We start from the raw sequence: 25910 nt of genomic DNA on the forward strand, positions 1-25910 counted from the left end.
AAAAAAAAAACACAGCAACATTTTTACTTTATTTAGAAGGGTTGTCTACCCTTCTATGTTGAGTAAAGATGTTGAGTTTAGGTATGCTTTAAGGAGGTATTGTGCCAACACAAATGTGCCCCCTTTTTTAAAATTCTTCACATAAGCCTGCTTATAACCCAGGAACCCTGTAAATGGGCACCCTTGTAGACGGTGTTGATTTCTAAAATTGTGTATACTGAATTTTTGTATGGACTTTGCAGAAATACATTTTACATTTTTTGTCTTCATTACAGGAAAATGACCAAGCAGGGGAAGAAGCATTGAATGAGGCTGCAGCTGCCACTCTTCAGACACACTCTTTTGTGTCCACAGCCTGGGTCTTCTTCAAAACGTTCTTTGCCTCTTTGATTCCAGAGGGCCCTCCAGCAATGGTCCAATAAAGATCGGTTATGAAGGACATTTTGGATACAGATATTGGACTTGCAGCTGCATGCTATTGGTCTTCCATACTTTTCATGGCCACAAGAACAGGCCCAGTTTAAAGTACTGATACTTTAGAGTTTCCTAGGAAGACTTTTTGTTGAGACAAGTCTTTTCTACCTGTCCAAAGATGCGTGTACAGTATGCACATGTGAGTGGGCTTTTTCCACTCATGGCATTTGATTCCTTGTGGAATGTCAGGATAATTTACACTAATTGTAGTGTTAACGTTTACACATGTAACAACTCTAGCATACTGGGCAGTCTTGCTTTGACTTCTACCTGCTGTGGAGTAGATATATTACCGGACGCAGTATGCTACTACTCTACATTTCAAAATCTTCCTTGTGCTCACTCTTCACGCACAAATGCCAGCACTTTAGAAAATACTTTCAATAATAAACTGAGAAGCTTTGTATTGTCTTTTAGTGTTTTCTTTTTTATGAATAAGGTTACGAATATGTTTACTCCAACAGATAGCTAGGTAGTCATTTTGAATTGGCATTACACTGACCCATTTTATTGTGTAGGTGAGGACCATGCATATATACCCTTACATACCATTGTATAGGTGTGCCTTAATTTAAAGATCCCCTCCTGTAAACTGCATTTTCAACCTTTACAGTCCTGTAAAGGACCAAGAATTTTTTCCTAGTCACCAACAAGACCCAAATGCGCATTGGCATTTGAATTAAATTGGTAATTCAGGAAGCAGAGCGAAAAAACGTGAAGCAGTGTGTAGTTAGGTGGTAGGGGATGCAAAGAACTCCAAATCTTATCGGATAACTTTCTGGCTTAAACGGTTGGAGGGTTTAACAGGTATAATAGTTTGCCGAATTGTCACACTTGCTTAAAATTTCTCTTTAAATGAGCATTAAGAAACTTATTTGATTTGAAAAGAACTGATCACTTTTTCATGGATTTGTAAACTACACAAAGCATAGTGTTTACAGTTTTTCCTAATGGCTGTTTCACCTCTCTATGTATGCCTAAAGAACCAATTCCTGAACAGATGGCTCCATGTCAATACTTAGGTGGTGACCTCACTGGTAATAAATCTAGACACATTCATCCCTACTGACCTGGATGTAGAAATAGAAAAAATCCCTTTTAATTCAGCTGAATTGACATACCCAGACATACCAGGCAGAGAGGCCGCGCTTTACACTACTACCTTCTGTGTATTCTACAGGTTACTGAGAACAAATTCTTATCATGAACACTTTGCGGATAAACAGAGTTTAAGATTATCAGATATTAAAAAGTGTTATAGGCGCTGCAATCTTTTAGAATATATTATTTATATTATTAATAATAATAATAATGAACTGTATTTATATAGCACCAACATATTATGCTGCGCTGTACATTGGATAGGGCATTGCAAATGACAGTGACACAGGAGAAGTGGACCCTGTTCTGAAGAGCTTACAATCTAAGAGAAATATACAGCTGATCTGTCAAGTATTCCTTTACAATTATTACAAACTATTTGGAGCCATGGTATACCACAGCGTTCTGGGTGAGAAGCACATTTTTCTGGATTTTAATTGTTTTTACACATACATAGTTTTAAATACATAGATACATTGGCCCTCAATATTCTCAAGGATGTGGTTTTCATCCAACTGTTCTTATGAGATCTTCAGCTTGAATTAAATTTATAAATGCGCTGCGTAATATGTTGGCGCTATTTAAATCCTGTTTATTAATAACAATGGCCACACTTGGATGTTGTAATCTATAGCCATCATAGCTTTTTTGCCCTGACTATGCAATTTGTTCCTTATTTTTCATTGTTTCAACATGGTTCCCATTTATTGCTTCAAGGAGGGCACGGAATGAGCCACAACTTAAAAAGGAGGACACATTTGACAGAACAAAAGTTGAGTTTGCTACTGTAAAATGTCTTCTGTAAAGTGCTAGCTGCCTGGAGGTCTATAGTCTCTGTAATAAGAGAACTACTGATCAGCTTAAATTATTGTAGCTTTTGTATCCTATTAGTACAGTTTTCCTATAAATATATTAATTGGTGTGCTCATCTGGCCATTTGATATGCTTTGTACTACCTTAACTTTTCTGAGTAATTGGTTCATACAGAGTATCAAGTGATGGTTCAAAGTGACCCCTGAGGAGAGCTCAATTCCTAGAAGGGCTGCATTCCCAGAATATTTTTTATTATTATAAGGATGCTAACATTAGTGAAAGGGCAGAAGAGCAATATATTGATTTATCTTTTTTGGGGCCCATTTCCAGCTATTGTGAGAAAAGATACAACTAAAGAGGAAGCACAGGATGTGTTGTGATTGTGCAGTTTCCTGTACTTATTTTGTGGATTTTAGGTATAACAAGCCCCACTTGGCTCACTAGATCTTCAGAAACTTAGTGTTCCACAGTCAGCACCATGTGGCTGCTGATTCTGTTCTCGGCCTGCTTTCTGAGAATTTCATCAGCCTGCGAGTTTAAGCCATCATCCTCTCAAGAGACTAGGATAGTCTGCAGAGTGACGAAGCCGGCCGCCTTGGTGTGTAAGTTCTTGCCTCATCTGTGACTCTTTCCATCTATATTTATAATATACTTAACATTGTTTGTGAATACAAGTAGGTATGCATTGCATGTTATGTCCTAGCAATCGATGGATGATCAAATAGGTTGTAATCCAGGGGTTAGATCAGGGTTTCTTAACCGTGGATCCGCCAGAGGTTGCTGGATATTCCTGAAACAATGAGCAGTTTGTGCCTCTCATCAGTTACCACTGACGCCAATGATCTTTTTAGTTATCTGTAAGGGTGGCAACCGTTCCACTGGCCTGCAATGTAAAGCATTCTTCCAAATGACCACCCCTCTAAAGATAATGTGAACTCCTATTGTATGCTGCTTCCCCACCTCTTAGATTGTAAGCTCTTCGGGGCAGGGTCCTTTCCTCCTCCTCTGTCACCGTCTGTGTCTTTCTGTCATTTGCAACCCCTATTTAATGTACAGCGCTATATATTATGTTGCCACTATTTAAATACTGTTTGATAACTGTGGATATCATAATTACAGAAGGGGTTTTCTGAAGATCTGAAAGGTTTTTTAAGTGGTTCCCCCATAAAAAGGTCGAGAAACACTGGGTTAGATAATTCAACTTGTTAAAGTAATGTTTTGTGTGCGAAATGTATATTTAGGCCATGTGAACATGAAAATAAACCTTAAGGAGCACTTCAACTTTAAACTAGTTAGGGATAATTTATGTAGACACACTGGATTATTGTAATGATTGGTTTTCTCCCAACATGGGCATGGCTGTTATGGGAGAAAATCCATAGTTCTCCAAATGTCATTCTTCAATCTGTTTTGTCAGATCAAAGAATAGCCAAGCAATTACAACCACTGTATTTTCCTATGAAGAAAAGTGCAGTGGGCTGCCACTTGCTCGTCCTCCCCTTTTCTATAGACCTGAACCGTTCTGTGTTCACATCTCTGGTTCATACCCGTCTCAAGCAGCAATCATGAGGAATCGCTTCCAGGTGACAGAAATCTTGCTTCTGTATGAATATATGCACAATTAAAGGTTATACATATTACAAGGCACATTGGTTGAGTGATACTGATTGAAAGAATGTGCCTTAGCAAGCTGATTTGACTTGGTTCTTGGTAACAAAGCACTTGCAGTGTGTGAAGATTTTGTGCCAACTTTGATCTTTTTGTTTTGATATGTGAAATCTTTCACTTGCGCAGGCCTCACTTTACAATGATGATGTACAATGGATACAAATTATGGCAGGGTACTGTCTATAGTCATTCTAAATTCAGAATCCAAAGAATGGCAGTAGCTATATAGGTTCTGTATTCCCCTTTTACCATCATAAACTCAACTCACACAGTTTTAATCCAAGGATCACAATCTTTATTATTACACAGTATTTATATAGTGCTAACATATTACGCAGCGCTGTACAAAGTCCATAGTCATGTCACTAGTTGTCCCTCAAGGGGGCTCACAATCTAATGTCCCTACCATTGTCGTATGTCATTATTACAGTCCGAGGTCAACTTTTGGAGTTAGCCAATTAACCTAACTGCATGTTTTGAGAATGTGGAAATGAGTACCCTGATGAAAATCCCCGTAATCTGCGACCCAGCGCTGCGAAGGCCAGAGTGCTAACCTCTAAGCCACCATGTGCCAGCCAAAATAATGAATGTGTCATCTATACATGCATGTCATCTATTCAAGTACTAACTTAATGAGTTTGAAATGGTGCAATTTTAAATATAAAACACTATAATCAATCAAGAGTAAAATTTGACTGTATGATTGAATGGCCTAGGTAATTATTGTATTATTACTGGGGTTTGGTTCTTGATGGATCACTTTTGACCATAAATATGTTCTTATAAATCTTTAATACCTTAAGCCTATAAACGTTTAGCATTATAAAGGTCACACTTTATTCTCAGACAATAATCACAGTGGTTGTGTAGTGTAGCAATACTGAATATGTAACAGAAGTGTTTAAAAATCCCCCCAAGATGCTTCCAAGCCCAGTGTTTCTGGGAAGTACCATGTATTCTGATTACCAAGCAATTATAGCTTATATAAAGTATTTTAGATAGTCATACAAAGTGTGTATTATTATTTTGAAATCCTTATTTTTATGCATGATTTGTAAAGGTATACATGGCCAGTTATGGACAGGAGAAGCTTTGTTGTTTCTTACTAGGACACACTCACAATTAATTTACAACAATATTGAGGGTGAAAAAAGAGCGGAGTATGCATTAGGTTATTTGGTGTTAGTTGTTTAGCTTTGTCCATAGAACTAGACTTGGTTAGAAACATCTATCAAGTGTCCCTTTGTAACCATGTAGAAGCCTAAATGTACATAATCAGACTGATTGAGACAAAGTAATCTACGGCTGTTTTTATTTCAGTAATGGTTTATCTGGATTGATGGCCCCTCCTCTCGAGATACAAAAAGTCACTATATTAAAATATTAGGATGCCATAAATAGTTATGATATAGAATAGCCAATATTATATAGTCTATATGATATAAAAATAAAGTGGTGTGCAAATCCACCATCAAGTTAAAACTATTACATGGATATTATATATATATTTAAACATATAGCTCCAAAAAAATAAAAACTTTTTTTTTTAGCACAAAAAGATAAGGATAGACAGGTAAAGGTATAAAATGGTTGTAAGGCCCCTTTTGTTGGCTGGAAATATAAATATGAAATATTCATGCGAAATATTTACTTATCTGGCAAAAATCAGTTTTCTAAAATTGTATTTCTAGTTCTGCATACACAGTACATAAAATAGTTATTCTTTTCCTTTAGGAGTTAGGTTATAGTACTTTTAGTTTAGGACAAATTGTTAGGTGCTAATCATACATTTGGGGCTGAGCTCAAGTTAGGAATGAGGTTTAGACCTATGGGCCCTGGTGTAGAATTTGGACTTTTGCTACCTCTTTAGCACAACTCTGCGCATCTTTGATGTTCTTCTTGGTCATCTATTGGCCCCAATGTTACTTTGTGAAGTCCCTTACCATTTAGCAAGCCTTACCAAGCTCCTTCACATCAGAAGCACCTCTTTACAGGTGAATTGGGAATTAACTCTTCACAGAGTCCCATTTAGATTCTGGACCCACTTCACCTCAATGCCTCTCCCACTCACTCATAGAGTCACCGCCTTCATCTGTGACCCCCTTATATCACAGAGCCCATTTTCCATCAGAGCTTCCCCTTGCACATCAAAGCCCCCCTTCATAGCAGAGTCTCTCCTTTACATCAGAATCCTACATTCACATCAGGAGCCCCCTCAAACCTCCATTGGCTTGAACCCCCAGCAGCTCACCCATAAGTGTAACTTTATCAGCCAATCACAGTCAGTGGAGCAAGAAGAGATCTTCTACTACTGTTTTCATTTTCCGGCTCTAAGAGATGACACCATCTAATGCCGAGCCAGGAAGAGGAAGCCAATGGAAGAACTCCTCTGTCAGCAATGTGTACTACACTGGGCCTGATTTATTAAAGCTCTCTAAGACTGGAGAGGATACACTTTCATGGGTGAAGCTGGGTGATGTGTTAGGAGGTCTCCAAACATCATTATTCAATCAGTTCTGGCACATCAATGAATAGCCAAGCAATTACAACCACTGTAGTTTCCTATGAAGAAAAGCGCAGTGGGGTGCCACTTTCTCATCCTCCTGAATTTGGTCCAGGACTGAAAACATTTGCTAACAAATAGCAAATGAGTTTTAGAAAATCCATTCCATGTTGCTGGATCACCCAGCTTCACCCATGAAAGTGTATCCTCTCCAGCCTTGGAGATCTTTAATGAATCATCAGACAGTGGTCATGGGAAGGAGTAAGGAGCCCCAGCTAAACCGTCTTCTGCAACTCCTGGTCATATACCACAGGGATTATGAAAATTGCTGCAATTAAAGGATCATTTTGGGTTCATAACAAGGATTTAAGTTTTGAATAATTAACAGATAGGTGCTTATATTAAAAATAGTATAGGATAAATACCTTTATACCCTGATAATCCTTTCTATCTCTTTTCTATTATAAATTACAGCCTAATTGATTTAGGTAATTCAAAATGTGGCATTTATATTTATTTGTATATCTATTTTTTATATCTACATTATTTAGTGAATGAGAAGACTACAGAAGTTATCCAGGCTGCCTTCAGACATGCAACATTTCCTAATATCACGGAAGAGAAAGCCGTCAGGTTTCTGGGCACAGTCACCTATGGCCTAACCAAGTAAGGACAGCAGGGTTCTGACTTTTACATACCACATAAGTCTTGTCTAGAAGTATGAATATACATTCAAACTTGTTGATATTGTTAACACATTTGTACAGTCAATCATTAGATCTTGATTTAAGCAGTGTCTACAAATATATACAATATACGTCATCTAATGATACAAAAAAATAAATTGGTTTACTCATTCTTATTAATGGAATAAAAATGTATATTGGTCACATAGAAAAGTAAACACTTGCAGTCATTATCTGAATAAAGATAAAATGTTTGCCTGTTTAAAAAAATGTGCAAAAACAATATATATATTTACTTTTCCACATGTGTTAATGTTGGCCATACAGTCTTTTTCTAAGTAACCATGAAAGTAAGCAAATACTGAACATTCACCATTTATCTTAATTTTTTGGACAGCTCATTGGGTCAATAAAAGTAACTGAAACCTCTACAGGTTAACACATCCTTTTTCTCTGCCTAATGTATAACACCTGGACCCATCTCAGTTTCTCAGATCTCAGTTTTTCCGTTCATAAAAGAATGGAACAATCATCCAGTGGGTGTGTTTGGGAATTCCTTTCCTACTTAATAGGGGATTTTCAGATCACCAGATTTCTGGCAAATGGATTAGTGTGGGCTGTTTCACTACAAGAATGTCTGAATTCAAACCAATAAAAAAAAGTCCTTACATGTTTGTTAAGTGACCTGCGCTGCCATCTGCTGGTCAAAATGAAAACTGATAGAAAATGATTGTATAAGTGTGGAATAAATTTTAAATTATTTATATGTGGTTAGGTTTAATAAAACGTTTCTCTTTTAAGGTTAGGGTGTTCAGGATGGTGAGAATTTAGGTGTAAAAATAGAAGGGCTTCAGAAATATGCAGCCACCTCTATTTTTAATTTGTATTTATTGTTATGCTAGATTTCATCTACACCAAGGTTTTAGTACTGAGCCCCTAAAAGTGCCTTAAAGTTAAATTTAGTAGAATTTTGGCAGCTTTTTGTTTTTTTTTTTGTATCTACATTTATCCCTGAGAAAAGTGCAGATCCAATTCTAATAGTGTTCACCATTGGGTCACATGCTGCTTTGTAACATTTTTTTAATTGGTTAGTTTATCCACCTATCTGCAGGTCACAAAATAATAGGAAGTGCATAAATAATATATATATATATATATATATATATATATATATATATATATATATATATAAGAAATGCAAAACACAACCTTTTGGAGGACCTGTAGGAGTTAGGCTACTTTTAGACTTTGTTTAGACTTGCCATCTTTAATACGCTCCACTGTGCGGGAGCACTCTGGGAGCAGTTTTGGGCATGCGTTTGCACTCTTGCAGTAGCAATTTGGAGCATTGTACCTGAAAGTACCTTGGAAAGCTTTAATAAATCAGGGCCAAGGTGTGCAAATGCATAAGTTGCAGTGCAGTTTTCCACACCTGGGTTCACACTAACAGTGCGCAGTTAATGTGGTTTTAGACCCCACATTTGAAAGAGACCTTAGCTATGATTACGCTGCATATGACAGTGATTCAGTTTCTGTGTATCTATCCCTGATTGATATCTGTTTGATCCAGTATACAGATTAGTGACCTGTCTATTGAGAACAGTGAAGTGGAGCTCAAGAATGATGAAGCTGTGGACATCATGATAAAAAATGTTAGTGCAACTTTCAAAGGAGTTCTGCATTATGGATATGGGACCTGGTTGTAAGTTTTTATATATATTTTATTTACTCAGTACATGTTATTCTTTTATTATATTACCTAAATATTTTAAATCGATATTGTGAACTTTCGAAATTGTGTGTTCTGTCTGCATTAACTTTGATCAATTACATTGTTCTTAGGCTCCTCTTTTGCATATCAAATATATATTTCCAAGTCCTGTCTTTTTTCTGTTGTACTGATTCAGCAATGTGATCAAGCTTTGTCATCATAAGACTAAATATGTGCAGTAAAAAACTGCACAGGATCTATAAGCAGTAGTGGTGGGGAGGACTATATTGAAGCCATTGCCATGGGAATAAATAACCTAGACAGAAAAAAGCCTCATAGATAATCCTGAATTTTACACACTACGCTATGGCCTGGAAATGCCGGAATTTCAACCATAGGCCATTGTTAAATATCCAGCTCTGCCCCTACTTGAAAAATCTAAAATTTGGGATTTCCCATAATTTGTTTTGGCATGATGTCAATAATCAACAGAATGAATAGAGTGAATAAACCTACTACCTACTTCTTCTACTTTTTCATAAGCCTAATGCAACAAATATAAAAAACAAAAAAGAAACACAATAAAACAAAATAAAAACAAAAAGAAACAAAGTATTGCATTTTATTCTGTGATGGAGTCCTTGTAATACATATTTTAATGATAATAAGACCTTTCAAGCTTGTGTTGGTGGGAAATAAGGTATCTAACTAAAATAAATATTTCTTTACTTTTCAGTGTAAATGTTCAACAGTCTATTGAATTTGAAATATATTCCTCAACTGATCTGCAAGTAAACACCAAACTAAGTGAGTAAACCCAATACATAAAACAACGTGTAAGGTATCATATAGAACTGGTGATGGGGTAGAGATGTTCTTTAATGTTTGTTTGCATGTATAATATCTGAATTTAAATTAGATTTGAAGGTGATACTAATCAATACAAATATGCTTTAACTATACTGCCATACCATAACATATTAATGTAGTATGTTGGTCTAAGGGAGACGGTTGTTCATTTCACAGAAATGTGAAGCAGACACCTGAAAATTCCCAATATGTGCAGTGCATAGCTTCTAAAGACCTTTGGGAGCACCAGAGTAAGCAAATAGCTTCTTTAACAAATTAATTCCTTCTTAGTCCCACCCTTCACCCCCCGGATCCACACATAGATACAACCCCATCCACTCTCTTCTCTACTCCAATGACCTACTAATGACTTCCTCACTCATAACCTTTTCACATGCACGGCTCTAAGACTTTTTTAGAGCTGCCCCAATTCTCTGGAATGGTCTTCCTCGTGCAATTTGGCTTGCTTCTACTTTCTGCTCATTTAAAAGAGCATTTAAAACCCATCTTTTCAAACTTGCCTACTCATCTTTTTCTGTCACTTAAACCCCTCACTACTTCCCTCCATTCCATATCCCCTCCTATTGTGTAACACTGCCGCCACCTACTAGATTGCCATTTTTGGGAACCGTCCAAGGATCTGCACAAGAAATGGTTCCAAGGATTCCCATGTATTTGAATTGGAGCACATAGGACCATAGTTGGGCCTGTAGCAGAAATGGCCCTAACTAGAAAAAAGTACATAGCCATTTTACAGACCATGAGCAGTAAATTGATCAATGGCAATCCTGCCCCCTGGTTACTTTGTAACAATGATTGATAACTGACTTCAGCATTCCCCTATATATGGTACGTATGAAATAAAATATAATAAGAAATACATTTAACTGTAAAATGTAATGTTCTGCACATACAACCAAGATCCAGGAAGTCAAAATTCACCACTTCCACCAAAATGTGTGATACTATAATTCAATGTGAAACCACTTCCTTTACAGAGAAGAATAAAGTGGTTTGCATAGGGCAAAGAGGGTTACAATGTGGCCACATATACACATTGCTGAATCCTGAAAAGGTATTAGTTAGGAATAGAATATTTTTTTATACATATATGGTGTCCTTTTTTCTAGAGCTGTTTTATCCTTTTATGGGAATGGAAAAGTGTACTAATTCCCCACGATAATAGAACCATTGATAGAACAAAAGATGATTGATGGTTTACCGTATAGATGCAGTGCTTTTGTATTTAGTGTATACTGTGCTATTAAATGTTACCTTGAACAGACTCTTGTGACTATCATGCTTTAGCCACACCAACCATGTCTGGTGAAGACAAACTATCATAGGGGAACCTGAGTGATACAGCAAACCTGGAATGAATTTGGCGCAGGCTGAAAACATTTGCCAACTAACAGCTAACAAATCTTTTTGCTGGATCACCTAGGTTCTCCCATGATAGTCTATCTTCTCCAGTTCTCCAGTCCAAAACAACATTCATGTGTACAGTATATGGAAAGGGGTTGGAGAGTTCACTGTATGGTCTTTAAACTTAAAACAAGCCTTGAGTAAACTCCACTGGCAACAGAAATGTGCCCAGTACCCTAAATAACTGATAGGAAATGCTGTGAAAGACATGAAATATTGGTGTGCTGTTTATATTGTTTTGTGTCTTATCATTGTGCAGCCTGTGGGAAGAATCGCGTTGCTGCAGACACATCAGACTGTTACTTGACGTTTCATAAACTGGATTTATACCTTCATGGAAATAAAGAGTAAGATTTTCCTAATGGGTAAAAATAACAAATACTGTTCATGAGTTTGCTAATATGATTTAAAAGCCTATACAAATAGTCATGGATAAAACTTCTTTACATACAGTTCTATTGAGTTCAGGATTTTAAGGGGGAGAGAAAGAAATAGACGAAGCATAAAAAAACAACCTAAACCCCCTTGTGCTGGCTGAAGTTGTAAATAAAATATTCTTTTAAATACCTTACATTTCCTAAACTTTAAGAAAATAATTTTTGTTTTCAAGTTTTGATCATTAGGATAATTTTATATAAAACCGCTATACATGCTTAGTGTGTATAGCTTGTACATATGGTGAATATATATATATATATATATATATATATATAAATTTATAAATATATATATATATATATATGAGTATGTATAATATACTAAATATGTATAAAAAAGAATAATAACGTTTCTACAACAACTAATACTTATTTTATTTCTGCAGGCCTGGATGGCTGAAACAGCTTTTTACCGACTTTATTTCATTCACTCTAAAACTTGTCATTAAAAGTCAGGTGAGAGCAAATATATCAGTGTTTTGTATGTGGATACATACTATTATTTGTTTTTTTTATGATAAAGCTTTTCAGAATTGCATTGATAACATACAAAGTGCCATAGCCCATGACAGCCAATCATTTGTAAAAATGATCACAAAGTAGTTTATGAATTTCTGCATTTTACATTTGTTCACCTTATTATAGAAACCTATTTTTATATTTATTTCAAATAATATTTATAAGTATATTTTCAAATTGTAATTTATGCAATAGTTTGAAGCAGAGTGTTATGGCAGCTGAGCGGGCTGTGGCCATGATACCTAATGCAAAGTTGTGTAGTATGGCATACCTACTAGTGTGCTGGCTCCTCCAGTCCTGGCAAATTCTTGCTGTCACCACCACATTTACCACCATCTTCCACACTTCTCTTTTCTTGGCATTTTTCCTTTCTGGCAACTGGTTTTGGCCATGGATGATGCAACTCTATCTCACTCTATGGGCTTGATTTAGTAAAGCTCTCCAAGGCTGAAGAAGATACACTTTCATCAGTGAACCTGGGTGATCCAGGTTTGCTGAATTACCCCGGTTCACTGATGAAAGTGTATCTTCTCCAGCCTTGCGGAGCTTGATTAAATCAGGCCCAATGTAACAATATCATACTACATTCAGTGTAAACTAAGAGCACAAAGGGTGAGTGTACAAAAAAGTTATGTACACATTTTCTGATATGAATAGCCTCTACTCGACCCTTGGGCATGTGTTTTCACTGCATCCGAAATACATCATGTCCATCTTAAATATTTATATGGTGATTTTATTTTGTGTTGCAGTGACTTATTACACAGAGCTATGTGGAACTACTGTATATACACAAATCGATGCAGAGGTTTACAGTCTAGTCTCTATAACCATAGGCAACAATAGGCAATCTAAGATTGTTTTGTCCAATGGCCAGTGATATGTTTTAGGTTGACATAGGAACACTTTAAGCAAGCTCACAATTACTTCAATGAGATAGATGATGTACCTTCTCCATGATCCAAGGTCTATATAGTGATGTGTAATAATTGCACACTGTACAGTAATATGGAGACTGTAAATTCTCTATAATCTATATAAATTAACTTGTAAATGACCCTTTATCTGCATATTTCAGATTTGTAAAGAAATTAATCATGTGTCCAATATACTTGCAGACTTTATTCAGGACAGAGCAGGTAAGTTATGCTGAAAAGAATATGCCATTTTATTTGATCAGCTTATTGGCGTGAAAAATATTTTAAATATTTTACTGTATATTTGAAGAATTTAAGTAAAAACAGGTCTCACAGTTATATCACTTTATCCGCATTATTCAAAAAAGAGTAGTATGGTGCAAATAACCGACTGCACCTCAGCTATAGCATCTGAAGTCAGATGAGTACAATCTGGATTTGGATAGTTGTTATAGCTGTTGCACTTAGTTTTTTGCTCCCTACAAAAGATTTTTGATTAATCAGCATGACATCATTTATAATTAATGAAAATATACCTTTTGGTTCATATTGTGAACTTACAATTTTTGTCAAATTTTAACCTCTAAAATCATATTGCAGAAGACGTTCTGAGTGTTGGAGATATTCGAGTGAACATTGATTTAGCAACTTTTCCAGTTATAAAAGATACCTACATGGAGTCTCATCATAAGGTTTGTGCTAAAAAGCTACCCACAAAATGTGAATAAAGTTTCTTTACACTTTTTCCAATTATTTTAAAGCTATAAACTTAAACCTTATTGGCCTATTTGAAAATGGTACTGAAGTACCCTCTCATTCCCTCTCCACTTCATTTCACAGTATTTTTTCCTGAAACTCGTTGAAAACTGCTATCCATATGAAATAGACGTATAATACCTGTTCTTGATATCTGTAACAAAAGACATGGGAACACATAATATTAGTTCTGTTTTCTTCTACTTAGTGTTTTCCTAATGCAAAGCCAGTTTTCCAACAGCTGGGGTTCCCATTAGATATATAAAACACTGTGGTTTGGGTGGCTGATACTTTCATATGAGTTGTATAGTGAGTTCATTGCTGACCACTGTGGTTCTCCACTGTGTTGTAGCAGACACAGGGATTTACAAGAGGAACTGGCCAGCCGTAGACACGTTATCCCAGATGGAAGTGTTAGATAGGAGCTGCATCTGAAATAAGACAAGAATGCTAATTTTTAACACTTTTATACTTTTCTCTTGATTATATATAAAAACAATGTTTCTTAGCCTATTTACCCAAGGGGAATCATTGAGAAAATTTTCAGGTCTTAGGGAACCCCTGTAAAAAGTAATTCTTGGGCCCTACCACCATTTACATTGGAGGTCATTGAATTAACTAAGTGGTGGTTCATAATTCCACCTTTACATGCTAATAAAAAGATCATTGAAATCGTGCCAATGGCTCTGCCAAGTGGTGTTGGACCAAAAACAAATCAGGCATCCAATGAAAGGTCAATCATCAAGAGCTCATTGAAGCTCTAACAACTGCTTGATGGAACCCTACGATTGGCTGTAATGGAAAGTCACCTCAAGCAGCATTAGTCATGGATCACTTGACAACTCATATTTATTTCCTAATTAGTTATTGGACTTTCAAGGCACCAAAATATCATTAGTCATCAAATAATTATAAAAGCATCATTTATTTCAACATTTAGGAACAAGAAATATGCATGATATATAAATCTACAGTTTTTACAATAATAATAAAGATGTTATCAAAATTGTCTCATTATTCAGTTCTTGACGCGTTTTGCAAAAAAATAGTTTCCACAGGAGGCATAGGACATCAAAGAGACAAAATACTGTAACAAACATAAGAATAAATGTAATTATACTTAATACATATCACATGGTGTTTTACTAATATGTGTAATGTATGGATTAACACTTGACATCTCATATTCATGAACACTATGTGAAAAACCACATCTATATAGGATTTACAAATACTTGCTGAAAATGATCTATAGTCTCTTTGTAAAACATTTTAAAGCAAAGCCAAATTATTTAATCACAACTGTTTATGTGTGATTCTCTTCAGGGCCTCCTGAAATACAAGAACCTTACTGTTCACTATCATAACAGCTCTATATATGAACCGTCCATGCTATCAGAAGACAGGATGCTTTACTTCTGGTTCTCAGAGAAGTCCCTGGACGATTTAGTGCTGGGGTATCACCTTGATCAACGACTCGTTCTGTCACTGACAGGGGCTGAAATAAAGGTAAAACTGATACAAGTTTACATTCTGCATTCATAGGTATACATAGTTACATAGTTGAGAAAAGGTTGAAAAAAGACTTAAGTCCATCAAGTTCATTCACCATGGAAATAAACATATCCCAGATATAAAACCCTATAAGACATAGTTCATCCAGAGGAAGGCAAAAAACCCAGGTACAAATTGATCCAACAGGGGAAAAAAATCCTTCCTGATTTCATGAGGCAATCGGATGTTCCCTGGATCAACAGTCACTGTTATTGTTACTTTAAAGCTTTAATACCGAGTTATATTCTGTGCTTCTAGAAAACCATCCAGCTTTTTCTTAAAACAATCTATAGAAGTTGCTGAAACTACTTCCTGAGGGAGCCGATTCCACATTTTCACAGACTTTACAGTGAAGAATCCCTTCTTTATCCGGAGCTTAAACTTCTTTTCCTCCAGACGCAGAGTGCCCTCTTGTTCTTTGTAATGATTTTAAAGTGAAAAATGGGGAAGAGAGTTCTCTATATGGACTGTTTATATATTTATACAGGGTGATTATATCCCCCCTTATACGTCTCTTCTCAAGGGGGAAATAAACATATCCCAGATATAAAACCCTATAAGACATAGATGGTCCAGAGGAAGGCAAATAAAACCCCTGGTACAATTTGCTTCAACAGGGATAAAAAAATTCCTTCCTGATTCCATGAGGCAATCGGATGTTCGCTGGATCAACCGTCACTGTTATTTTAACTTTAAAGGCTTAATACGCAGTTATATTCTGTGCTTCTAGAAAAACATCCAGCAATCTATAGCAGTTGCTGAAGTACTTCCTGAGGGAGCCGATTCCACATTTTCACAGACCTTACAGTGAAGAATCCCTTCGTGAACTGGTGCCCAAAACTGGACTGCATATTCCAGATGTGGTCTGACCAATGCTTTGTACAGGGGCAGGATAATGTTTCCATCTCTGCAGTCTATTCCTCTTTAATACAAGCTTGGCATTGCATGCTATTATCAAGGATATAATCCACCAGAACCCCCAATTATATGCCTAATAAAAATAATGTAGGTGTTTGAAATGCCATTAGTGTACAGTAAGGCTATGGTTGCAGAGGTTGCAGTGTTGTTATGACTTCCTCATGCCGGTGAATCGCTGCTTTGGGGAAGCTGCTACAAGTCACTTATGTCTTCAGGAGCCCCATAGAGAAAGAATGGGAACCACCCACTGTCCAATCTTCGGACACTGGTTCTTTAGGAAATTCATTTCTTTAGGAACCAGCGCTGAGGTGTGAGTGACTGAGTGCCAGTCTCAAGGATTGCTGGATCCTAGCCAAAAACTCAGATGAGAGAGGTAGCACTAAAGCTCAGGTATATTGAAATTGCATGTGTTTACAGAGAATATACTGACAGACAGAAAGAGATAACCTTGTTCGTGTTCTGCTGCCCCTTCATTGTCCATTCATCAGACAGGTATCAAGAAGAGAATAAACTGTATTACTTAGCTGCAGAAATGAAAAATCAATTCAGCCTGGCGTCAGGCAAGGCTGTGAAAATAGCAGGATTGGGTGGAAAGAAATACAAATCCATGGTCAGGTATTATAATTTATAGGGGGATACATTTGTGCAATGCCAAAAAACCAACTGAATATATAAATGGATTTATTATTTATTATAAATTTATTAAATTATGGAATAATTATATTAATAAAAAATACTGTAAACAGTTACAGTAATTGTAATGGGGGGGCGGTTTGCTAAATTTAAACACCAAGGTGAAACATACACCATCGTTACCTTCTCATTCTCCCTGGAGGTTCTTGGACCTAAATGTCCTAGTTTTCCTATATTTAACTAGCCAAAGGTAAAGATTTAGTGGGAAAGGTAAGACCAATCAAGCTAGTGACATGACTATGGACTTTATAAAGCGCGGTGTAATATGTCAACGCTATATAAATACTGGATATTAATAAAAATAAAGTATTTCAGATGACAGGATTTAGTAATGTAAAGCTATTTATATCTGGAAATGTATTAAAGTCATCTAATAAACTCTAATTACATAACAGTATCTAACATGACTCATAGATTATTTTTATCTGTTTAGGATATCTTAAAGGATGACAAAACAGAATCACATCAGCAAATCATCAATGAGGTAAGTTCCTCCAAGGCTAGAAATTACATATGATATGGCACTAATATGGCATTGCTATATATAATGAAATAGTTTGCCTTGCTTTAAAAGACCCATAACTACGATAAACTTTGTGTAAAATGCTGTATTACTCATCAGGGCATTGACACTGTATCAGATTAAGGAGATATTTGTAGGGTTTTTTTTTGTAGTTAATTGGTATTTGAACTGATTGAAACATTGTGGATCAGTTCTGGACATTTTGTTTATATAATAAATAACAATTACATGTTTTTACTAATTTGCCTTTCTGTTGTTCAATGAGATCCTCCATGACCTTCCAATGAATGGCATGGTGTCCAAAGTATGGAGCCTCACCAGACCTCGGATCACAATCAACCCCAAGGGTACAATTGTTAAGGCATCAGTGGCTGTCCAAATAGAGAAATCTTCCACTGAAGAATTATATTTTGAAGCAGTAAGTGTGTCAAAGAAAGATGTAAAGCAAAGCATTAAGATCGGTACATCTATGTTTTTCATTGTGGTGTGTCCCTTGCTCTTATTACATGTTCTTCTCTTTAATACCTCCATGTGAAGTCACATACGTGTGGGTGGCACATGTTTAGTAGTCAACGTCTTTCAATCCCAAAAGCCACCAACCCCGCTTGCCTCGGGTCTTTTCTTTACTCCTTTCAGTATTATGTCTCCATACTGGGCCCAGTTTGTTAAAACATCCAATTAAAGACTGTTCCTTCATTTAGCAATCAGAATTCTAAATTATCATTGAAGTATAAAATAATGCAAGGATTATCAAACCAATTATTATGGGCAACAACAGCTTTTCCTTAGGTCTCTAATAAATATATCTTTCTCTTTTCCCTGCTTTTTATTTCTTTCAAATTTTTTTTCCATGTCCTACAACATTTACTTTGCTTCCCTCCTGTTCTTTTAATTCACATTTTATCAAGATCTGTTTTAACTAAAACTCCCTTCTGTTTCGTTTGCTGTCTATTTCTTATGTATTGCATCCTCAATTGGTGTTATTGCTATAAACAAATACAATTGTATTGGTGACAGACGTAGCCAACAGTGGCCCCCTAAGCTGAACTGACTTGGGTCTGGGGCCCTCCTGCAGCTGCATACATTGCAACTCCATTGCATTGCATGTCCCATCCTGACGTATATTAAAACAATCAAACCAAAATAAAAAAAAAACATATTAGTTCAAAAGTACCTCTATAATGAGGGAAAGATATATGATGCTGATGACCTCTTACTGTAAATGCCTATTACCTGGCTGTCTCTAGAATGAATACTTTTGAGAGAATTAATCAATGATTTGATGTGTATTTGACAAATATTTGCACTTAACTTTCCACATTCACTCTATGTATTACTAAGTTTCTGACCATTTTTAGAAAAGGCCTGGTACTGAAATGTGCCAAAAATCTGTTCTTCAATGGAAAAATGCTATCCTGTACTACTAATCCTTTTTATTATGTAGGCTCCTTCTAAAATTCCTCTCAACGTTCACTGATTTTTTGCCTTATTTACACATTACCCATAGGAGAAATCCTGCCAAAACCCTACGCAAAATCTGTTTAATCTTACTATTTTTTCCATGGGCCCCATTTTACATTAAATCCTAAACTTCTGATCTAATAAGCTGCGGCTTCATGTTTTTTAAAATTAGTTTTGTTATTTGCTTACGCCCTTTATATTTATATTTTGTACTTTAAAATCCAATGATACCTAGAGTATAATAATTTAATTAAATTATTATCCTGTATCTTTATGGCCCTGTCATATTACAAAATGCTTTTACAAAGTCCATAGTCATGTCACTAATCGTTCCACGTATTTTATATGCCTATCATTTGTCAATAACACAGCCCTAGTTAATTTTGGGAGAAGTCAATTCATCTACCAGAATGTTTTTAACAGACTTTACTTCCCTATCAGGTTTATTACAAAACTACTGTAACACATGAGAAAGTGTTGTAAGATTCTGCTATGTAATTTTGTCTAATTTCAGGAAATTGTTACTGCGATTCATACCTCATATGGTGATAAGAAACTTACACTGCACCCTTCTGATTCAATGTGAGTTGTAATCCAAACCTTACAGTGGTTCGGCTTTTGTGTTTTCTTGCTGAAAAAGATTAAAACATATCCAAAGCCAAAACTTTTTTTTCATTATGGATAGAGTAGGCAATATATTCCTTTCCCTTCCTGTGATGCAGACACATCAGAAAGGGGGAGGTAATCTCTCCAAAGTGAGGTGAATCTCCTCTTAGTTGCTTCTGTTCTGATTTGGTTATTATAACAATCCCCTAACAATGATATTGATGACTGTAAAACAAAGTTTCGAGCCTTCCACAAATTTATCCAAAAGCTAAGAAAAAGTTTTGGCTTTATATACGTTTAACCATATGTTTTTATGTTTAACAATGTAATCCAGCAAACCTGGAATGGATTTCTTCAAATTAATTTGTTATTAGGTGGCAAATGGTTTCATTTCTGGACTAGATCCATTCCTAGTTTGCTGGATCACCAGTTCTCACTTGATAGTCTATAGGTTTAAAAATCAGGCCCAATTATAGAACCCCCATTGGCTGTATACTCTTCCTGTGCTACTGCAATATCAAAACTATATTGATAGATTTGTTTTCAATATAATCCTTTCATTCAGGGATATATTAAACATTGACATGTTTTCTCCAGGTAATTGTTTTTAAGAATAAGAAAAGCCAATTTAACTTTGCAATCCAGATCACTACCTCACTTTATGTGGTTATTTGTACATTTTTTAAAATTTTTATGTAATTGTTTCATCATGATGACATACCACAGACTCCTTCTATTCTGCTTTGCTTGACTTCACCTTTTCGGTATACAAAACTTCTATATAAAGCGCACAGAAGAACTCTTCATCAGTCACAGTGCCCATTAGGAGCCATGTTTATTCTCCATCACCCTTACATCATACTAAGCATATTTGTGTTCATTTTGGTGCCAACAGCCAATTTTTTTTTTTTGCGTGGGGGGGGGGATGCCATTTATTGCAGTTGTGTAGTTTAGTTACAAAAGTAACTTTTACTTACTTAAAAGTTACTTTGTAACTTTTGTTAACCATTACATATATATTTCATTACTATTAATAAAAATGTATGTGAGTAGCATTGAGGAATAACTTTTATGTGCCACCTCCATCTGCAATAGAAACCTTGTGTTGACAGCTAATGAAGCATAAACAAAAAAATACCACAACAGCTAAAAACACTCAATGGTTCTCAAGCATGTGACAAGCTAGCAGAAGCGTGATTCTTTCCTGCTCCTCCTTGAATGGCTGATTTGATAGATTGTTAATCCCTGAGTTGTAACAGGATTAAGAAGCACCTGTTCACTATCACAATTACTAATTAACTCTAAGGACAACATTCAGTTTAGTTATATATTTATAAAAATATATCTATATACATATATATATATATATATTGTATATATCTTTTTTTTTTATAAATGCATAAATTTTTATAAATACATAACTAGACTGAATGAAGTCTTTTTAGAGTTATTTATGAATACCTAGTATTTATACTATAATATGTTATCACTGTAGGGAAGTCTACAGCAGAACCCTATGGTTCTTCCTACTGCCCACCAAACTAATATACCGTGAGCTGTGGATATAGTAATTATAGCAGGGGTTCCCTGAAGACCTGAAAGTTATTTCAAAAAGTTCTACCATGTTAAAAAGGTTGCTTTAACACATTCCTTACAGGAGAATTGTGATTCAGATGACCAGTAGGGATGAGCGAGCAAATATTTGAAATTCGGCCTCGAGGCGAATTGGGCCGCTTTCACTTAACAAATACGTAGGTGAGAACGGCCTCTGTAAATTCGGTCGACCAGACCGAATATTTAGGACCTGCAAGACCAATCGGAGGAGCGGAGGTGTCAGCTTCGCTCCTCTGATTGCTGTTCCAGTCCTGTATTATGTGTTCCTGGATAGAGTTTCTCTATCCAGGAACACAGTGTGAGTCCCAATGGCTGCTCATGAATGAATGCAGCGTGGGAAAAATCCTCTGATTTTTCCCATGGCCGCGTTCATTCATAAACACAAGCTGCATGACTCACTCTGAGAGGAGGAGTATTGTGGCTGCATTTATGAATGGAGCTGTGAGAATCCTACTCTCAGTGAGAGATCCCCAGGGGCTACAGGTTAGAGGGCTTGCCCTCATTCTGACCTGTAGTGCCCAGGGATCGCTCACTGACAGTAGGATTCCCACGGCTGTATGTATGAATGCAGCCATGATAATCCTCCTTTAGTGATTTCCGATGCTTTCTGATGGAAACGTTCCTCAAAGTTCCGATGGGTTCGCAAAATTTTGTCGAAATTTCCCAAACCCATTGGAAATTCGAGGAAGTTTTCGCGAGAATGCCAGAGGCTCTTCCTTCATCACGCTCATCCCTAATGACCAGCATGCTGTCACCTCTTGCAATTTTACCAAATACAGAAGCAAGCTAGGTTATTTAAAAAGACACATTTGCATTTTCTATAAATTAGAAATGTCATTCTGATCATAGAAGTAGTAATTGGTGTAAATAGATATTGTCTATGACTTTTCTGTTGGTGAGAAGATATATTTATCATTTGACATTTTTTCTCTCCTTATATCAGTGTTCATGTAACAAACTTCAGGAGCTCATTGGCACATAGTCAGGTAAGCTGATGTGGGATATAGAAAACTCCACTCTATAAGATATTGTTTTCATTAGAGCTTTAGCTCCAGCTAGTATTTATCAATAATTATATAATCGCAATAGTGTGTGTGCCCTGTAAGTAAATGAGAGTTAGATAGTATGACATAGATTTGGAGGGAGAAACTCTCAGTGGCTATGTGAATAAATTAATTTTCTTTTGAAACTTGAATTTTGATATCTATCCTGCTTTAAATTACTAAATGTGTTAAGCTGCGTACACACTTCCAATATTTATCGTTGGAAATGAACGACGATTGAACGACCGATTGGCCAAAAATCCTTCGTAAAAAAAGTAACCAACGACGCCGACGAACGAGGATAGTCGTTGGAAATGAACGACCGGACCCGCGGATCGGATTGGACGACGATCGTTGACCATCTATCGTGTGTACGGTCGTTCAGTGATCGTCCATGGTCTGAGCATGCACGGTGAACGAACGTTCGCTCACTTCCTGTGGTGCACGTCACTTCCTGTATCGTTCAAACGATCGCATCTATCGTGTGTACAATATCTTTGAACGATGGTGTCGTTATCTGTAGGTACAGGATCAGTGCCATACGATCGTTCGCAGATATCGTGCAGGATCGTTCGTTTACCAACGATAAAAATTGGAAGTGTGTACGTAGCTTTAGGGTCTAAGAATTGTGATTGGAGCAGGTGAGAATGTATTGTAAAACACACTTTTCTGTATGCCCCAAATTCACATTGGTCATGATGACCTATTTTTACAGGGCCTAACTTCATTTCCCCTTTTCTGGCTTCAATAATTGTTGGACCAATAGGTTAAAGAAATTTTTACATTTTGATTTAGACAAAAATATTCATTGTCAGAAAAGAAGCACTGTATGGTAAGCCTTATTACATAGCATGAAAAGATATTACATAGTATACTCCTGTATTACCAAATAACTATTGCTACATTGTAACAAATATCACATAGAATGTATGGCATAAAACCATAATTATAATTTAGAAAGTGTATTTGTTTTACAGGATGAAGAATCTGTGAGGCTATTTCTCCAAAACACAGTGGCTGACCTTGGTATTCCAGCTGTTGTAAAACGTATGTTTCTTGCATAGAGAGAAAGTCACATTTCTGATAGATTGGTTCTTTTTTTTATTTCTTCCTACACTCACTGCTTTGCACATACGTTCGACCACTAAGATCAAGTGTGTTATACTTCAAACATTCTTGTTATTAATTGTAATTTTGCTGAGGTTAGCCAGCAATAACATGCACTCTTATGTACAAATTTAACAGCAATAGTTTAAAGTTTTTTTTTTTTTAACATTTACTTTATGCTTAGCACCGGCACAGTCTATTCTCTCTCTCTATCTCTCTATCTCTATCTTTAATCTAACAATACCATTTAATCTAAAAATAACATTTTGTGTACTGTTTGTAAAAATATATATGTAATGCATAATGTAATGTGAGTGTTGTATATAATATAAATGTTTGTACTCTGTATATTTAAAGCTGATGTTCTTCCACAGGTTTAGGATTAGCATTGACATCACTTCTGAATGCCAAAGGGATACATTTGTTTGAAATCATAAATCCGGAAGTCAAACCACACGAGGTGAGTAAAATATACTGGAATTAAAACTAAAGCACACGTTGCAATGGATCCATAGGGATCCACCTAATCTGAAAATGATTGAATCTACAATGCAGATGCTATACTATAGGGATCTATTGGAGGTAGAGGAATTAAAAGGAGATAATGATGCAACTAAGTTCTTTGATAAATGGTACTCCTATATGGAATACACTTTAGATCCAGAAGATCTAGGTCGAGTTCTACAACGGCATCGTCACTCCACATGGTATAATGCTAAATTTTCATAAGGTAAAGGTAAATGGTTGTTCTGATTAAACCTGGGGGCAATATAACTGTAACACAGAGAAAGAAAATGAGTTAGAATTTTGCGAAGAAATCAATAGGACCAGATTAGAGAGGTATTTTGTTTTTTTGTTTGTGAAGGAAAAATGTAGAAAAATAATATAAAATGAAATATTTCACAGTAGTGGCTTTGAAAAATGTAATGCACTGTAAATTAGAAAATATTTATTTATTTGGGATAACATCTAGTATGAAATGATCACAAGTATGAAATGAGCATTCACATAATTGTTATGTACACTAAAATGTAATAGTATTGTTTAATATGTATTTTATATATATTTATATTTCAGTATGTAAATCTGTATCTGTATAAATAACACTAGTTTTTTTATTCTAGATTTTATAATGAACACTTTGTTTATATATGTAACTGTTTTCTTGATTACATTGACATATTAGACTTTTCCTCGACGCGTTTCGTGACTTTGGTCACTTCCTCAGGAGGAACATAAAGTCTGTTCTACAAATACAATGATACTCAATTAAAATCATACATATATGTACATCCTCATTAGAATACAAATCAACTTATATTCATTGTTTTCTTACATATCTATTTAGTTCAATTGAGTCAAATGGAGATTCAATGGAGTTTGATTCCATTGAACTAAAGGGATATGTAAGAAAACAATGAATATAATAAATTGATTTGTATACTAATGACGATGTATGTATATATATATATATATATATATATATATATATATATATGATTCCAATTGAGTATAATTGTCTTTGTAGAACAGACTTTATGTTCCTCCTGAGGAAGTAACCAAAGACATGAAACACGTCAAGGAAAAGTCTGATATGTCAATATAATCAAGAAAACACAAATACAAGTCTGTGAAAAAATCATTTAAATAATATTTTATAACGTTTTTAAAACAAGAATATGAATGCAAATCATTTTTTGTTGTATAGCACTAGTCAGTAAAATATGGAATCAGTTATGCCTTTAAAGTCCCTTTTCTCTTTCCAATTTTTGATTAATTGCTCTTTGATAAGTTTAATAATATAATGGAAAATTGATTCATTCCTCTGAGCAGAGGGGTGATCTTTCACTTTGCTATGTGAAGTGCCCATATTGCTTTAGTATTCCAACCTCAATATCCCATGTCGGTGTACTCAGGGTGCTTTTAATAATATTATTTTGTCTATAACACAAAAAAGGTTCCTTTTAAGTAGAATATATACCTGTTGCAAATGCCAACACATTTTAGTTCTATAAGGACAACTTTTTTTGTGCTGTGATACATTTTCACCCAAAGTTTGTGTTTTAACACAGCAGTTTTTCACTTTCAGGGATACTTAATAGTCCAGATGGATTTTGGATTTCCTCAACATTTGCTTGTAGACTTCCTGAAAAAGGTCCTGTAGAAGTCAACACAGCAGTGAACTTATCCATCATCACAATGTCTTCAGGATTAATAGAAATACATAATATTGTCTTTAAAAAGACGAAACAATAAACAATTATTGCAATATTTCCATCTAGTTTTCTGTACTTTTTTTTGGGGGGGGGGGACATAATGGGAAAGGGTTACAACTTCCTCCAGGTTGTGCTGTCTGTGTATCATCTAGGAAGATTTCCTTTCCAACAGGAAATTTGAATGCAAAATCTCCAAGTATGTTTTGGGCCCTTACTGGGCTTGTTTGGTCACCTTAATAAAGATGTGTAAGTGCTCCTCCAAACATCCTTTACAACACGTCATGAGAATAAAATAAGGTTTTGCACTTTTAAGTGA

General features: G+C 35.7%; 2 protein-coding genes across 2 annotated transcripts in view; both read left to right on the forward strand.

The window, feature by feature from the left end:
• HERPUD1 (homocysteine inducible ER protein with ubiquitin like domain 1) overlaps positions 1-885 on the forward strand; it is an 11482-nt gene extending 10597 nt beyond the window's left edge. Inside the window, exon 8 of the mRNA XM_072422808.1 lies at positions 276-885. Within this exon, the coding sequence (XP_072278909.1) occupies positions 276-422 (147 nt within the window). The 3' untranslated portion in view covers positions 423-885. The remainder of the gene's footprint in view (positions 1-275) is intronic.
• Positions 886-2835: 1950 nt separating this feature from the next.
• CETP (cholesteryl ester transfer protein) lies at positions 2836-25651 on the forward strand. Its single transcript, XM_072422809.1, has 16 exons — positions 2836-2990; positions 7111-7225; positions 8816-8947; positions 9693-9763; positions 11490-11577; positions 12054-12123; positions 13265-13325; positions 13704-13795; positions 15186-15368; positions 17458-17508; positions 17813-17965; positions 19523-19590; positions 22172-22214; positions 23249-23318; positions 23753-23838; positions 25468-25651. The coding sequence occupies exons 1-16, from the start codon at positions 2867-2869 to the stop codon at positions 25540-25542; spliced, it is 1482 nt and encodes a 493-aa protein (XP_072278910.1). The 5' UTR covers positions 2836-2866; the 3' UTR covers positions 25543-25651.
• Positions 25652-25910: the final 259 nt, after the last annotated feature.

Source organism: Pyxicephalus adspersus, chromosome 9, assembly GCF_032062135.1.
Source record: "Pyxicephalus adspersus chromosome 9, UCB_Pads_2.0, whole genome shotgun sequence".
In the NCBI taxonomy this organism is placed as follows: domain Eukaryota; kingdom Metazoa; phylum Chordata; class Amphibia; order Anura; family Pyxicephalidae; genus Pyxicephalus; species Pyxicephalus adspersus.

Coding starts and splice junctions, on each gene's coding strand:
- CETP (XM_072422809.1), top strand. CDS start 2,867: ATGTGGCTGCTGATTCTGTTCTCGGCCTGCTTTCTGAGAATTTCATCA. Junction 9,764..11,489: donor GCAAGTAAACACCAAACTAA/GTGAGTAAACCC, acceptor ATCATTGTGCAG/CCTGTGGGAAGAATCGCGTT. Junction 11,578..12,053: donor TACCTTCATGGAAATAAAGA/GTAAGATTTTCC, acceptor TTATTTCTGCAG/GCCTGGATGGCTGAAACAGC.